The sequence below is a fragment of the Branchiostoma belcheri genome, unplaced genomic scaffold, assembly GCF_001625305.1.
Source record: "Branchiostoma belcheri isolate BF01 breed outbred unplaced genomic scaffold, Haploidv18h27 scaffold123, whole genome shotgun sequence".
In the NCBI taxonomy this organism is placed as follows: Eukaryota; Metazoa; Chordata; class Leptocardii; order Amphioxiformes; family Branchiostomatidae; genus Branchiostoma; species Branchiostoma belcheri.
This window is the reverse complement of record NW_017802636.1, coordinates 135,007-150,881: the sequence shown is the minus strand read 5'-3', so window position 1 is coordinate 150,881 and position 15,875 is coordinate 135,007. Positions and strand designations below refer to the sequence as shown.

At 43.7% G+C, this 15,875-nt stretch overlaps 1 protein-coding gene and 2 non-coding genes across 3 annotated transcripts in view; all 3 read right to left on the bottom strand.

Annotated features, from left to right (window-relative positions):
* LOC109463232 (max-interacting protein 1-like) overlaps positions 1-8,295 on the bottom strand; it is a 17,352-nt gene extending 9,057 nt beyond the window's left edge. The window contains exons 1-3 of the mRNA XM_019759971.1: positions 8,115-8,295; positions 7,878-7,980; positions 6,637-6,669 (exon numbers count right to left, since the gene is read on the bottom strand). Coding sequence (XP_019615530.1) covers positions 6,637-6,669; positions 7,878-7,980; positions 8,115-8,172 — 194 coding nt within the window. The 5' untranslated portion in view covers positions 8,173-8,295. The remainder of the gene's footprint in view (positions 1-6,636; positions 6,670-7,877; positions 7,981-8,114) is intronic.
* Positions 8,296-15,137: 6,842 nt separating this feature from the next.
* Trnah-gug lies at positions 15,138-15,209 on the bottom strand. The gene has a single exon. It is a non-coding gene; the product is annotated as a tRNA-His (tRNA).
* Positions 15,210-15,500: 291 nt separating this feature from the next.
* On the bottom strand, positions 15,501-15,572 carry Trnah-gug. Its single transcript has one exon. It is a non-coding gene; the product is annotated as a tRNA-His (tRNA).
* Positions 15,573-15,875: the final 303 nt, after the last annotated feature.

Sequence of the window (15,875 nt, the reverse complement as noted above, 5' to 3'; positions counted from 1 at the left end):
CTTCCATTCAAAGGGTCAAGCTTCTCCAAAGCAGACTAAGAACTTCAAAGAACACAATGGACAAAAGGGGAGTTCAAGAGGTGAAACAATATTTATGCCAATAAATTCACTGGTCTCTTGCTAATGTTCAAAAGATTTGGCCATGATGTACAAAATATCTTTCCTCCTTCATACTGCATCAATTTTGTTACCTACCGGTAACAAGATATTGTGACAAGGACTCTTCTAAATGTGGCTGACTCTCTTGTCACGATAGACTTATTTCAAACCCTATTCCCATATTACATTACTTATATTATATTACTTGCACATGGCACTCCCAGTTTTCGGGAGGCTGGAATTTTGATTGAGAAAGTACATGGTCTCTTGTGTTGCAAGCTTCAGCTCAAGAATATTCCAGGCATGTTTTCTTCTCTCACCCTTTCCAACTTAGCCCTCAACCATCTGACGTTTGAAGCCTAGCTCTAGCATTCAGACCGATTCTTGGCACATACCATTTTTCTGTCAGACCAAAACGTAAAGAATGAGGGGGCCAACATCATTTTGAAAGAAGTAAACACAAAAGAGCAGAGAACATTAAAGCCCACCCTGGTAACTTGATCCCATAAACTTGCAGCCTGCCAGGGTCAAGGCTTCTGGTGTCCAGAGCAGTTATCTGGGTTCACATTTTACTGGGTTAACTGATGAAAAAGCCACATGGCCTTGAAATCCTGTGGTGTATACAGGATAACCTTGACAATGTGTTATGTTACCTCAACAATGCTGATGATGCATATGTCAGCGTATTACTTTGTGAAATAGTGTTTACCTCGATATATTCCTGTGCTAATAAACCAGTAAATCATGCTTCCCCAAATGTGTTTTTGTCATAATGTTTGCACAGCTATTACCATTTTAAATGTAAATAAGAAACATCACAAAACTGCAAAAATAGGGAATGGCGAGTTGGATGCTGTGTCTGATCACAGTAAAAAAGCAAACCTGTGTTTTCCTCTATTTCTCATTCACCCCATCATGTGCCTGCATGTCGTCATAAATATCCACCCAGAAACTAATAAATAACACTTATACTCAGACCTACATGAAGGCAAACGTAAGGTTCAGCAGGGTTTTCAAGCGATTCTAATTCCTACAATTGAGACCAAGTCAAACGCAACACCGCATTGAACACTTTGCTTCACCCACAAAACATGACCCCAGAAGCAGAGTTCAGCGGTGGCAACATGACTGGAATACAAAATTAGCCTGGGTTGTTTTGTTTTGATCTGACTCAAGCCCAGAATGGAGGGACAAACAGAGCCCTTTGTTACTGGACAAAAACAATATTCAAGTCACTGGACATGTGTGTCTGTCTTTTCTGTATTCAGGACAATTGCAAAACAGAAGTGCCTCTAAGACGGACTTTTTTTTTGTTCTTAAACCAAAAGGATAGGTATCCAAAATGCTAACTGTTCACATTTTGCACTTGTCTATGACCCTGTTCATACCAGACTTATATTTAGCAGTTTCAACCGGTTTTTCAAAAACCGGTTTTTATTAACCTGGTGTGAACGCAAATTAACCGGTTTTTTAGGGGTTTAAATCCGATTTTGAAAAACCACCTCGGGAGGTGGTTTTTGAGGGGTTTTTCCACCGAAAAACCTGGTCTGAACGCTAAGGGTTTATTGAACCGGTTTTTGCGTCATAATTCCGGGGTCACGGGTCAGCATCCTGGCCGTGTGCGACCTGCAAGCTTTTTTGATCGCGTTGTTTTGACCAACTTTGAGTTCGTTTCCACTGTTTTTCCACGGTTTTTCTTCATTTTGCGATGGAATCAGCAAACGCAACCTGGTCGGCGAATGGGACGCTCCTGATACTAAGGTTTGGAGAGCAGGAGTCGCCAAATTCGAAAAAGCTAAGGGGGGGAGGGCTCTACCGAAACAAAAATGTTGGAGGAGGCTGATTTCTTGAAGATAAAGGATCAGTGATGCACTAAGGTAATAAAACAAACTGAAGACGGCATACAAGCAAGAAGGCCAAGGACAACAATCAGAAGAGCGGGAGGAACGGTTATTCAAACTGCAGTCATGGCCGATTAATTGGATATTCACCGGACAGGATTTTTACAAAACCGGTTATCAAAAGTCTGGTATGAACGCTAAGGGTTTTAGCCGGGTTTTTGAAAAACCGGTTGAAACCGCTAAATATAAGTCTGGTATGAACAGGGTCTAATAGGGAACAATGCTGTCACATTATTTTCGTTCCCCGAAAAAAATATGCCTTGAAATAGAAATGATATGGTGTAGATGCAGTTTTGATAGGGGCCCCATCTTCCCATCTGGACTGGGGAACACAACATCTGGTCTCTTCCTGCTGCAAAGGGTGGGCTCCCATCCTGTTGCCATGGCAACAGCAAGGCAGGCAAATTGATTCTCCTACTGCACTGATTTACCAACATCAGCCCTGTGGGCATGTGTGAACATCCTGGGAACGGCTTGCTTGCAAAAATTACAATACTAGGAGCACTGTCTGCATGTGTGAACAACCTGGGATCTATATGTTAGGCTTCCCGGTATGGCAGCATCACAATACTCAGAATTCCATCTTGCATCCTGATAAACCAATGGAAAAACAAACATTGTGGTTTCTTTACAATAACAATTCATACTGATATCCTTATCTTATGAAAATCTATGTGAGCACATGTCATTATCATCATAAGTAGCTTTCTGAGCACCACTGGTACTGAATGAAAATCTAGTTTATTACTCAGTGCTGGTGACCTTTAGCCCTGTATAGAGCTGAGGGAATAGGACCTGACAGTTCTAATTAAATCCCCATGAATCAAGTTAGGCCCTATAATGCACAGCTTCTCCTGCTCTAATAATATAGGGGCCCAGGAGTCACATCTCCAGTCTATTTATGTCCGGTCTTCAATTCGCAAAGAATTGGCTGCGAGGAATACCAAATGTTCACTTCTAAAACAGATTTTTATTATACTTCCACAAATATACGTGCACTTCTGTAATTACATCCAGGAAAATTCATCTGCACCAAGGACACAGAAATAATATCTGATTTACTGGGTATCCAGAGGACATGTTCATGTGTCATTTTGGAGTCATTTTCCAGAGCAGGCAGATTACATTGAACTACATTCAGGGACATTTACCCCATAACCCCCAAAATGCAGTGATACAACATCTGCTACTGTTTGCTACCAGGTCTGTCTTCAAAAATGGTGGAAAATTGTGGCTGGTGTGGATAATCTGATCATGCTGTGGTTTGGGCAGAAATCTGTCACTCATCAGAGGCAACAAAGTTCTTTGTGATGTAATGGGGCAAAGGTAATTAACCACAGGGTCAATGATAAAGACAATACTTGGCAACACCATTTTTCCTCACGCCACAGGGACACACTATGGTAAATCGTCATACTTATAGAAAATTCCTGTCAGTTCCAAAGAACTGGAGTGAGTAAGAGCGAAATCTTGTCTCCTCTGAAATGAAAATCGCCCAGGTTCTAACAGCTGGTACATTGACAGGGCAGTGTTGTTTGTTTAGGTGAGAGAAGTGTGCAGGGGAGGAGAAGTAATTTGGGAGTGGTAGGGTGGGTGGTGCTCCCAGTATAAACATAAAATGCCAATGAAAGGACCAATACTATAATCACCATAAATTAGATGACATAATATTCTTCAATTAAATCTTTTGGAATCAAATACAAAGCATAATTGTCTCTTTTTATCACTTTATTTTCAGATTACCAATTTAAAGGTTTTCTTGCACTCCCAAAAATTTGATCCAACTGCTACTGGGAAATTGAATCCATGTGGTATTGTTACCATAGAAGCAATGATTGACATGTATTCAAGGATTGCTGAAGGCCTGCACCTAGGGGGACTGCAGTTCTGGTGGAGGCATTTGTGAATGTAAAAACTCTGCCAATCTTAGAACTGTGAATCCTTTAAAGGTATAAATTCCCTCTGCGTGCCCCAGCTAGCTATTTCTGGCTGCATCCTGACACCCACCTTTGCCTCAGTTCCCAGCGCACTCACGTGAGACACCAAAACAAAACCATGTGACCACAGCTGAAAAGAAATATATGCCTGAGGGCTTGACCCCTCGAACTGTGACAACCACAACTGGCTTCTGATTGGTTGGCTTTCAGATGACCTATCACAACAAAGTGACATGGGTACGGAGCTAACACAATAACATCAATTTTCTCTCAGCACTACCATTGTTCTGGGGCCACGATCAGTTGCAGTGAATAGGAAAACGGATAACTTGCCGTTGGTACGCAACACACAAACCACCTACAGTGTTTGAACAGTGCAACCGAAGAACCGTTCCTGCCGATCTTATCGACCAATCAGCAGCGTTCGTAGTGACAACACTTTTTTGAGCTGCTGAAAAGAAAGTAATGTAATTGACAGATAGATGGGAGAAGTGGTCAGTCATGCAAACACACCCAAACACTGACCAGTCAAACAGGTAACAGCTGGGTATATGGCCGCCTGGAAAGTGGCGCTCAAAATTTGTTTTGATTCCTTTCAGAGCTGCTAGAGCCAACTGCATTTCCCTGACTTTGGCACCACATAGCTTTGGTCCTCAGGCAACAAGAGCTAAGTATGTATGTCATTATGGAACTTTCCACAAGCAGTTGAGTATTGACTGCCAACCATCAAGCTCTAAGAAAGTAATGATTTTCTGCAGCAATTTTGCCTCCAACATGTTAACAAGTGGGTACTAAAATTGGCTAAACCAGTATTTTTGGAGTGCACCACACTGGAATGTGTCTTGTTTAAGTCTCCAAAAATGTACAGAATGGCTCTGGTCTCAAAAGACAGTGCAGCCCTTCTTTATATCTTGGAAATCCTTATCTCCAAAAGCCCTGGTTTGCTTTTCCTCCATAGTGAAAGGCTCCACAAGCAGCCAGGCTGATAAGGAGAGCTGATAAAAGGGGACTGTCTATTCAGGACTCCCCTTTACAGGTTTGTTTGTGCTGTTCCCTTTCCCCAGAAGGAAATGGTATCCAGCCAGTCACAAGACAAGGCCTCACTTGTCTGTGGCAAGTAACGTAGAAACCTACCAAGATTTCGTTCATCTAACAGTGACTTCTTTATCGTTCAAATAACAGACAAATGCAACCATTCATTGGGTAATTAAAAAATAGTAATTAAGCATTGCACATACCAGTATCATACATGCAATGCAAATTATTTCTCTGGAAATATATATTCCCTGATTCTGCTGTCATCTTTTCTAGACTTTTGGCAAACTCCACAAATAAAATAGGTGCCAGATAGAGCTTTAGTAACTCCAGAGGTGTCTGGAATCCAGGACAAAAAACAGGGGGGAGGGGCCGCCTTGCCCCCCTGCAGTGTCAACCCTCCTTACATGTGGCATCCAGCTTTGGGAATTTCATTTGACCTTGGGCACTCAGTGGGTAACGGACCCTGACCTTCTCCAGCCATGTTTTCTTGGCCAGAATAGCATTCTACATAATTAATGAGGCACACCCTTAAATGTTGGACACCAGAAAATTCAAAGCCTGAATTGAGGTATGACACTATTTTGGAATTGCCTTCCACTAATTACCAATAACCTGTTGAGATAATCCCAGCTAATGCATTTATTAATAGAATAGATAGGGCAAATGGAAAACATATGAAAATTGAAATAAGCTAAGTCCCTACAGACCATAGCAAGAAGTCTTCATAATCATAGGAAGCAGCTTGTAATGGCAATGCAATTTTTACCCATCTTCATTCATTTAATTCTGTACCTTAAAGTACAGAAGTCTGCTAAAACTACCACTGTTGTACCAGCAGCAATTTTGGTATGGAACCTCTATTTATGCAATGTAAACATAAATATTATCCATAGCTATCCTTTACAATGCTATAAACACAACAACATTTGGGATACTTTCAAAATAATCATACATAAATCATTACTAAAAATATTGTCATTGTGTCATTGCACATGCACAATATATGCCCCTCAGGTGAACTGGTGTGTCCATCAAGTGGAGATGACTTTCTACCCATGCTTTCAAGAATGCACATCAATCCATGCTAAATTATTCACGTTTGCAGAATGGGGCTGCACGCGCATTAGCCCATGTGTGTTCCCTGACAAGCACTGAGGGGAATTTTGCAGCACTAGACACTATTTCAAATGATCGGAATTCCGTACGCAAACAGTTTTTTGCCACCTCTTCTTTTACCCTTAAGACGTGTACGGGCATGTTTGAGGCATGAGCGATACCAATCTGGCTGCTGTCATGTGGGCAAACAGGTACATCTACCAGGTGATAAAAGACGCCCGGTAATCCCCCGCCAACACATGAGTCATGGTACAGTCCCTTACGTCACAGTACTTCCCAGTATTTACCATTGCAGTTTTAGTCGCCACAGCTACAGTCCAGAAGAATTTTCCAAATCTCTCGCAGCGGCCAAAAGGTGTACCAAATCATCCCCTTTATGCTAATTCTGACCCATTTTAGATACCTGGACTCCTTCTGTGCCATCGTAACCCAAACCCACCCCCTTTGTTTTGCGGTATTTGCTGTGCATACATCAAGCCTATTGAGAAGTGTACCCCAGCTATGGCGGACCCAGCAACGGTAGAAACGGATGATGTGCAGCTCACCTGTTTTTCTCCAGCTCGTTGTGAGTGGTCCGGCTGCAAAAGGACAGAAAATCATTGAAAACACAGATGGACATACACCCTGCCCTAAAGGTGCAAAGGACAGGGCCAAACTACATTTGTCTTACTGAAAGTTGGCATAGATCCAAGGTTTTGAATTAGTACTTTACTACCATGTGATTTAACTGGTCAGCAGAAACAGGCATGGCAGGTCTAGGCAGGTGAGGTGGCAGGGATTTCTTTACTCCTGTACCTTCTGCCCACATCATGGGAAACCAAAAATGTAACCATGGTAACACATTGATCAATAGTTCTGTAACCAACCGCCGGTCAGTGATACAGACAACATCAGCAGACAACCCTAACAACAGATGGGGCGACTACACTACTCAGATTGCACCTGACAACATATAGAAAAATCTATAATCATCCTAGAATAAAGGTAGGGCGGCCAAAAATGCAAACGAAATGACAAGACTGGAAATGTGGTATTTATTTGGCCGCACTGAGCTACGTCCACGGCCGCAAGTGGTCGGCCATCGGGTCAGTAGTCCTTGAAAATGTCAACTCAAAGTCACGTTCATATTCTACAGACAGGACACGTCACAATCGTCATGAAATATGTCCAGACAGTAGAATTTCCTGGGTGCGGGACAATTTCTGAGGAAACGAAACAAGTATGGGCGGGGGACGGTGACGTCCTTGCGGCAGGAAAAATGACAACACCGTTCTGTCATGTGAGACGGAGGCCATGTTGGGCCTCTCAGCTGATCAAAAATACACCACAAAAATTCCGTAAAATCCCCACGCCTCACCTAAGTGTGTTGCCAGGGTCTCTTATTTTCTACGGTGACAAATTAGTTTTACGGGAATCGGCGAGCTTGGTATGTAAGGCTGACGTTGCGTCGGGCGGTTTTGGCGCATATTTTTGGCACCGCAAATTAACGTTCGGTTTGACAGGAAAACATCATGGCGCCGGCCTGAAATCGCCCACGTTGGCGAGAAGATCCAACTTTAACAACCTTTTCCTAAACTGACCTTCCTCAAACATTCACATATGAGCATCAGTGCTGTCAGAACTGGGAGAGTGGGTCCCGATCTGTCAACCAAAAGGGACCTGTCAGATTAGGCCGGGTTTGGTCAGTGTACGCGTGGCAGTGTTTACATTTTTGGCGCCCACATTTCCAGTGCCAAATTTAGCCGGTGCCGATCCTACGGATTGAGCCGGGGACAGAAAAACCCACCTTGACGCCTGAGATCGGCGCGAGCTGCTGGAAGACTTGGTCCGCTTCCTAGGGGGGATCTCGTGTGGGTATGGCAGGGTTGAGGCGTATCCGTGCTCCGCTTCTGAAACCAAGAAAGATCCATGAAGATCGGGTTGACATTTGCAGGCGAATTTCTGGAAGGACGATCGACGACCGATTGAAATTTACAGCACACCAAAAATAGCGTTTCAAAAAAACACGATATATGCCACTTACCCCGCTCTCTACGTTCGAGGAATTCGGCTGCCTCGAGAAGAGTCGCAATTCCCATCATCTTGACAGAAATTTCTGTTTTTCGCCACTTTGAGAGCGAGATTGTCGTTGTCCTCTGCGTTTGTTTACCTCCGGCTACCCTGGTCAGATCGTCTCTGGGTCCTGGGCTGCTGAAACAGACATGCCCGGATCAGCTGACATGCCAGCTGGACGATATCCAATAAGAGAGCTCAATACTTTTGACAAGCAGATCGTCACCCCAGATACACCAATGAGGACGACCGTAACAGCTAAAATTGGCTCTGCCATAGGAAACGTAGCCAATCAGAGATGAGTATTTGATCTGTTTTCTTTCTTATGTAAATGATCAGCTGAGACCAAGAAACCGGTGTAGCACTAGTATGCTACTGACGATAAACCCACCACCTCTGCAGGAGAATGGAGAAAAATATTTGACAGAATGTTTGTCTAGTCAATGAATGATCATTTTCTGAATAACATTTGTAAAATTGAAGGATAAGCGTGTGATGAAATCCTTGAGAAATCCATAGGATCTGTCGCTATGTTTGGAGGACGACAAACTGGTGCGACAGATTTGTATGCGACACCGGATAACGTCATACCGTGGCGGCCATGTGTGACACACGTGGATACTGAGCCCCCGCCCAGCTGACACCAAAACAATCCGGACCATCCATTGACAGTAGGGAAATGGCGAAAATAGGCTAGAAAACCCGAATCATAGCGTCGTTAGATTGACATTCTATGATTCTTAAGACAAAATAACGTATTTTGTAGCGAGAAAAAAAGAGATAGAAGGGAGAAATTTCTGACTGACACTGGTCACGGGTGGACGAGTTGTAGTCCCAAAGCTTACAGTGTTTTCCGCGTGACGTAAATGTAAACATGGCGTTTCGGGGCAGAGCAACAAGATGTTATCATCCAGCTCGCTCGCAGGTTAACGTACCCGGGAACGGAACCGCCCTGTCCGTGTCGGGCCAGGGTTCACGTTGTTTTAATATTATATAACGTCCACTACAGCTAGCATACATGTACAGAGTTGCTGGTGCCGCCTTCGCTTGCGTGCTACCAAAAGTATATGGGATCGATTTCCATGCACACCGGCCTAGTAGGGGGCCAGGTTGTCTGTTTCCCAAGTTCCACTCCCCACAGGCATGGGTGTAACCTTTCTATTATGATTCGGCCGATCCCGATTCCACGATCTCTGGGCTGGGAATTCCCGGAATAGATGATCGAATATCCGTATCATACAAACACCGTGACAACAACAACACTTGTTTATGCAGTCTACGTTACTCACACATGGATATTTTACAGGTACCACGAACACAAACTAATCCCTAAATTAATGTCATTATACGTTTATGATTGCAAAGTGATCAAGTCGCCATCTGCGACTACGTGATATGGGTATTATCTGAGTAGTAAAATTAGTTATGGATAGCCAGGAAATAGATTTACAGTTCGCAGAAATCACCAGATGATAATCGATGCCGAAAACTCAGTGGTAGTTGCTATTTATATAAACCCTCGGGTGTCAGAGTGGCTCAAATGCCAAGGGACCGTTCGGGTCACATGATATTTAGGTTCCACTCTGTGAAGACAACGGCGATGAAATACTTATTGTCATGGTTTTGTGTGGACCTCTCAGGTAGGTACTTCACGAGCTGCCAGTGAAATGTAATTTTGGGGAGAAATGATAAATACGCATATAAACACGCGAGTTGTAGAGGACATTCTACACACGGCTGAAGCAAACATCCCTCGGGCATTTGGCATTTTGCCTACGCCAAATTTGACAACAACAAACACATCCATTTTTAAAACCCCGGGCATGTACTGACCTGTATCTTTATCACAAACAACCCTGATTTCAATCCGTTCTGCTACCAAACATTTGTTTTTACACTGACTCTGCATTCACAATTTTATCAGTGACTGATAAATATACATAATATTTACATTCAACAATACATTAGGTTTTTTTTTCTTTTTCATTCTCAAGTTGAATGATTGATGCTAACAGTTTAACAGTGCAACAAGCATGTGGTGCAGTTTGCCATGAACGTCACTGTGTAACGTGCATGTGTGCTACATATGTACTATATATAGCCAAGATAGGTGTACTCCACTGTGGGTGTATTCCTTCCTGCACGCCAATGAGGTGACGGACGTCTACCTGTTCTGTGACGCGTTGATACCTGTCCTGTCCCGTGACTAACACTCACAACCCCCTTCTTCCGTTAATTGTCCAGGGTAGCAGCTTGTATTACGTGCCGGTGTTTTGTTTGGCCGGAACTGCCAAATTGGACGGCCGGGCAGTGTAACAGGTAGTTATCGCCAAAGACGTATTGTGCGTGCCTCCAGTCACGTTGTTTTGGTCGCCGCTTCCGCTGTATTTCCAAACCGATTCACAGAAAACAACCATCACCTAAACCATGCCAATTGGTCCCGACTTTTTGGCAACGCCCTCTCCTAATTCCACTTGTATACTCCCGTATTTCACTTACCCACCCCTGTTCGCATAATTAAATCCTTCGGATCCGCTCGTTCAGTCAGTGTGTGACAAAAATTCCCTAGCTATATATTCGTCCTTTTCTTTCACAATGTCCTATTTGTGCTCAGACATTGGCATTTAGACAAACGTAATAACGTTGCAGGAAAATCAGAGAGATTACACAAGCAGCTAATTATCTCTGGACCAATCGGAATGTGAGTAAATAGGGGTGGTAATAACAGGTGTCTCGAGTTCCAACTCAGCGCGCGCTGCTGCCAAAAGTTTCCTCAGAATTCCGACATCAGAATTGTGCAAAGTTCGGCGGTATACCTGATTAGTTTGGTTGAAGTGTATAGAGGATCGCCGATTCTGGTCCGATCGATAAATGGCATTTCCGCCATCCGATGTCACACCTGTGAACTAAGCGTGATGACATTTGACCGACCACCAGTGTCCTGCCGAACGTTGACTTTATTCAAACTGTCAAACTACGGACAATGCCATAATACTAGTATTTCCATTTGCAAATTGACAAAAAAATAGTGCACTGCGAGCTAAGTATGTCACATCGAAACAACTCACTCATTACTTAACTTATACTAGAACGATGAAGAAAGGGAGGTCATTATACTATATTGCCCAGACGATAAATTTCAACAGAGGAAACATGGAGTTGCTCGCGTTACGTTAGAAATTAGGAAAGCTTTCTCTATTTGAGAACAATTTTAAACGTTCGACACTCAATATTTTACTGATTTTGAGCTGTCCTAGCATTTGTTTACATTGTGACACCAACATCCATAAATCAACTCTCAGACTACGTTGACTGTCCTAAATGAATCTATTATTGATTGAATGATTGATTGGATTAACGTGTAGCCTAGATAGATAACCACATGTACATATCTTAAAAAACACCCTTCGATAGATTATTATGAGAGGACCACAATATCAGCATGATATTCAATCAAGGGAAGAGGATAAATCAGCAAGTCGGCGCCCAGGCTAGCATGCCTACTCCAAGATGAGAGGTCCTGATATCTGTGGTGATATATATACTGGTGCCAGAGTGCCGCTGGGAGGCGTGCCCGTCATGGCGTCCCGGCTCGCGCCTTCCATTTGATTTCACACTGCGGTCACGCCCTGCACCAGCTCATCAATCCCGCCCGGCCTGAGAACGGTGCTAGCCCGCGGACAGAGCAGGACACGCCGCCTGGAAAAGCACACCGGGCGGCTGTGTGTACACCTGTCCCCGTGGGTCCATCTTCTCAACTTTCGTCAAATCTTCATACTATGCTTTGTTGCCCGCTTCGAGAGTGATAAGAAAGCGATTTGTGCACGTCTTGACCCAGTGCAGTCAGCGCCACACCCCATAAGAACGTTGTCCTTGAAGACAAGGCGATCAAGGACCGCTCATCTGCGAGATAACGTTATGTCTTCTGCGACTGGTGTGATATGAAGGCAGCAGTATTTTGACAGTTTCCATTATAAATATAGCATTATACGTGGCTCCAGCCCATACCGCACGGACATACCGACACAACTTACTCACAACTGGCACCATGCACAACACCCCCATTCCTTTCCCCAACAACCTTGGCTACCTTTAATTTTGCCCAGTTTGTTGATTTTGTCCACAATGTCCCGTCAGCCCTCCGGAGGTACACTATTATGGGCTATCCGTCAAGAAAGGCAGGGCAGCTCCCTTTCACCTATCGATTGCCGCCTGTCAATGCATTCATGTCAGGCGTAAAGTGGGTTAAAGTTGACCAAGATGGAAAAGTTGCTGTACGCCGAGTTGCTGCTCTATGCATAGGTTAGCCTGCTGATTCGACCAGAGGCACGTAGTTGTGCTGCGACACGCTGATTTCATAGTAAGAGGGTAATAAAACTTTAAAAACACCGCATTGTGCGTGCAGCGAACGCCCATAAAGTGGCCACACGACAGCAAATGTTGTGAAATTGAATCCGCCCCTTTAGAAACAGGCAGGGCTACCCTCCCAACTGGGGCCTCAGCTAACGACCCGCAGGCCACTTCGGCGGTGTTGAACTTCATATGCCAAGGGAGAAAAGGGGGAGGGGGATACATGAGACGAAGTAGAAGTTATCACACACATGGGCAATGATAATGAAGTCCACGATAATAAGCTTGGCCTGAAGTTGCAAATTGCAAATTTTGGCGATGACAGGCTGAAGCAATGAGATCATGGGGTTGCTGTATCCTTGCCTCACGGGAGCAAAGCAAAGTGCTGAGGCCTGACGTATTGCCATAACCTTTGACTCTGAAATACCTGTCGACCAAAATGCTGTGCTGACCTCGCCCGGCCCCTACTTTGGTCCCTACCGAACTCATTTGGGTTGCTGAAAAAAGTACTACTAACAATTGATCAAACAGGGTGAATAATTTGCCAAAGGAATTGGCATGCAAAGGGATGACACGTTGGCAACACAGCGACTGGTAGTGGTAAAGGGTTACCCTGGCCCTTTAAATACCCCTGCCAACCCACCCTAATCTAGGCCTTCTCCAGAATTCGAAGGTCCCATGCACAACATGGAAGACAACGCCCTTCACCACAGCAGAACCACACATTTAAGTCTCAGTTAGTACCACCAAAGTGATCCTGTGGATACATATCTGGCACATTTACCTCTAACCTTCCGCATTCGTTGCGCATTGATCAGTAAATGCAGAGTCATAAATTCCACCACATCAGTCCAAAGCTAAATTTAACATCGTGCTCAGTTCTGAGCATTTATTTAGTACAGCTCTGCTCTGCTCTGGTCTCAAACAGGTTTAATTTACATCTATGTTTTTTTTTTCTGTCTGCAGTAGTCAATGTCTACATCGATGCATTAGCTGCCACGTTGCTGATTTCAGGGGTTCATATTAATCCATAATCTTATCCGAATTCTCGGGAAATAATAAAGACACATAGACCAATTATTACCGCCTTTATTTTTGGTCGCTACGATTGTTGGTGTTGGTTGTTACATTAAATCGTATTGCTCTCATCATCAACATCATCATCACACCATATTATCATCAGTCATTACAGCTTTCCATATTATTCCACGTTCTCAGCTCTGGCCCCGCTGAGGGTGACCCCTCCCCGGCTGGGGTCAGAGGTATCGAGGCACGCATGGGCCCAGCCAAGGCTTGGTTGTCAACAAGCGGCCACGTGGTTTCCATGCCTTCCACTCTCTCCCTGCTGCCCACATGGCAACAAGCTAAAAATAGCCAGCACTGTTCCGTGCTATCCGTCATTGGCAGGGTTAACGGCCCTTGACGTCAGCGGTCGATATTTCTTCTACTGGGGTCGTCATAATTCACATTTGGCGCATACCAAAACCTCTCTTTTGGGGGTGGACAGGTATATTCAGCTCAGGTGAAGCAACAACCATAAAATAAAAACAAACTCTTTTATTATTAGTTTAAGGGCTGGGCCATATCATGAACAAGCGAGGGAGGTGGTATCTCATACATAATATGCACACGTACGCACGCACGCACGCACGCACACACTCACAAACATACACACACATGCAAAACATACACACAGCACACGCACGCAAATAAGATATTTATAAAGGCAAAAAGAAAGTGTACCATTTATCATCCATAACAAGAACACCCACATTTACACCATTATCTCATCCAATTTCAACCATTCTTTTTCTTACCAATATAGGAATACTGAGACTATAGCCGAGGCGTTTATCCTCTCTGTGAGGCGCTGTCAACTTGTGAATCCGCTTTCCTTGATATAAAACGGTTTATCCCCGGTCCACCGAGGCATTGTTTATGCTCAACTCCGATATCGATCTGGGAAAAAATCAATACGTTACAGCGGAACGGACTATACATTTTGTCATGGGAGCCTTAATGGACGGCTTAAAAAATCAGGACCGTTTCCAAGGGATTCCCGTGTTGTTTGTTTTTCATGGTTGGGTGACACCTTGTGTGGTTACATGTGTGCGTAAACCTTACTGTCAATATGATGTTTGTGGGAAGATCTATTGTGGGGAAATTGTAGAAATTTGGCTTAGCTGTAGGTAGAGCGTTTATGCGTATGCATCTTCGTGTTTTCTGTCAGATTTCCTACTACACGATTTTTAGCCCACCTTGATATGAGCTGAACTCATTAGACTGCTTCACATCTAACTACACATTCGACTCTTATAGAATACTAGTACTTTCTATATTTTGAGGTAAACAAAGTCCATTTGCAGTAAATATGTAATTGCATATTTCATATTCATCCACAATAACCTTTTGAAACACTTGATATTAAATGGAAGTCTAAATGACCGGCCACATAGACGGAGCTTCACAGATTTAGCGTCTTCATGCGGGCTTAGGTAGTACTGCAGCTTTTAAACGCTGTTAAATATTTTTTAAGCCGAACAAAAAAGAAGATGTGCCGCTTTACAACGTTAAGATGTATGTCTCCTCTATTAAGGGGGAAAAAGTTGATCGCACTGCCGCGACAATACACTTCCACAGCGATTGCCGTGACCAGGATTCGAACCTGGGTTATTGCGGCCACAACGCAATGTCCTAACCTCTAGACGATCACGGCGAGCTACATGCGATCTTGGAAAAGCGAAGCCTGAATATAAAACTGAACATAATAAAAGAAATTAATTATTCAGTAGAATAAATTCAACGACCATGAAAATCAACCGTGGGCATGGATAAACCATATGCAGTTTTTATTGTAAGACTTGGCCGATGAAAAAAAAATGAAGCTAATGTACAAATCATTTAAAATAGAAAGAAAGAGCATGTTAAAAGGTAAATTGTCAATGTTATAGTTGTAAAAGAAAAAAAAGTTGATCGCACTGCCGCGACAATACACTTCCACAGCGATTGCCGTGACCAGGATTCGAACCTGGGTTATTGCGGCCACAACGCAATGTCCTAACCACTAGACGATCACGGCGAGCTACATGCGATCTTGGGATGCCGAGCCGCCAATTACAAGTATGTACCTTACTAAATCCGGTTTCTCGGCTATACAGTCCAGTGATTGTCAAGAGCACTTAATAACAATGGAAATTTATGAGTGTAACCTTAGATACAAACCATTTTGTTTGTAATACATTTGACTTTCTCTTGCGAAGGATACTTACGTAAGCTGGCGCCCCCGTTTGTAGAAATGAATGGGTACGCTCAATACCCTTTGACCTGCAACCGAGAAGGAAGTGCGGGGCGCTTTGTGCGGGGCGCGTGCCCGACAGAGTTT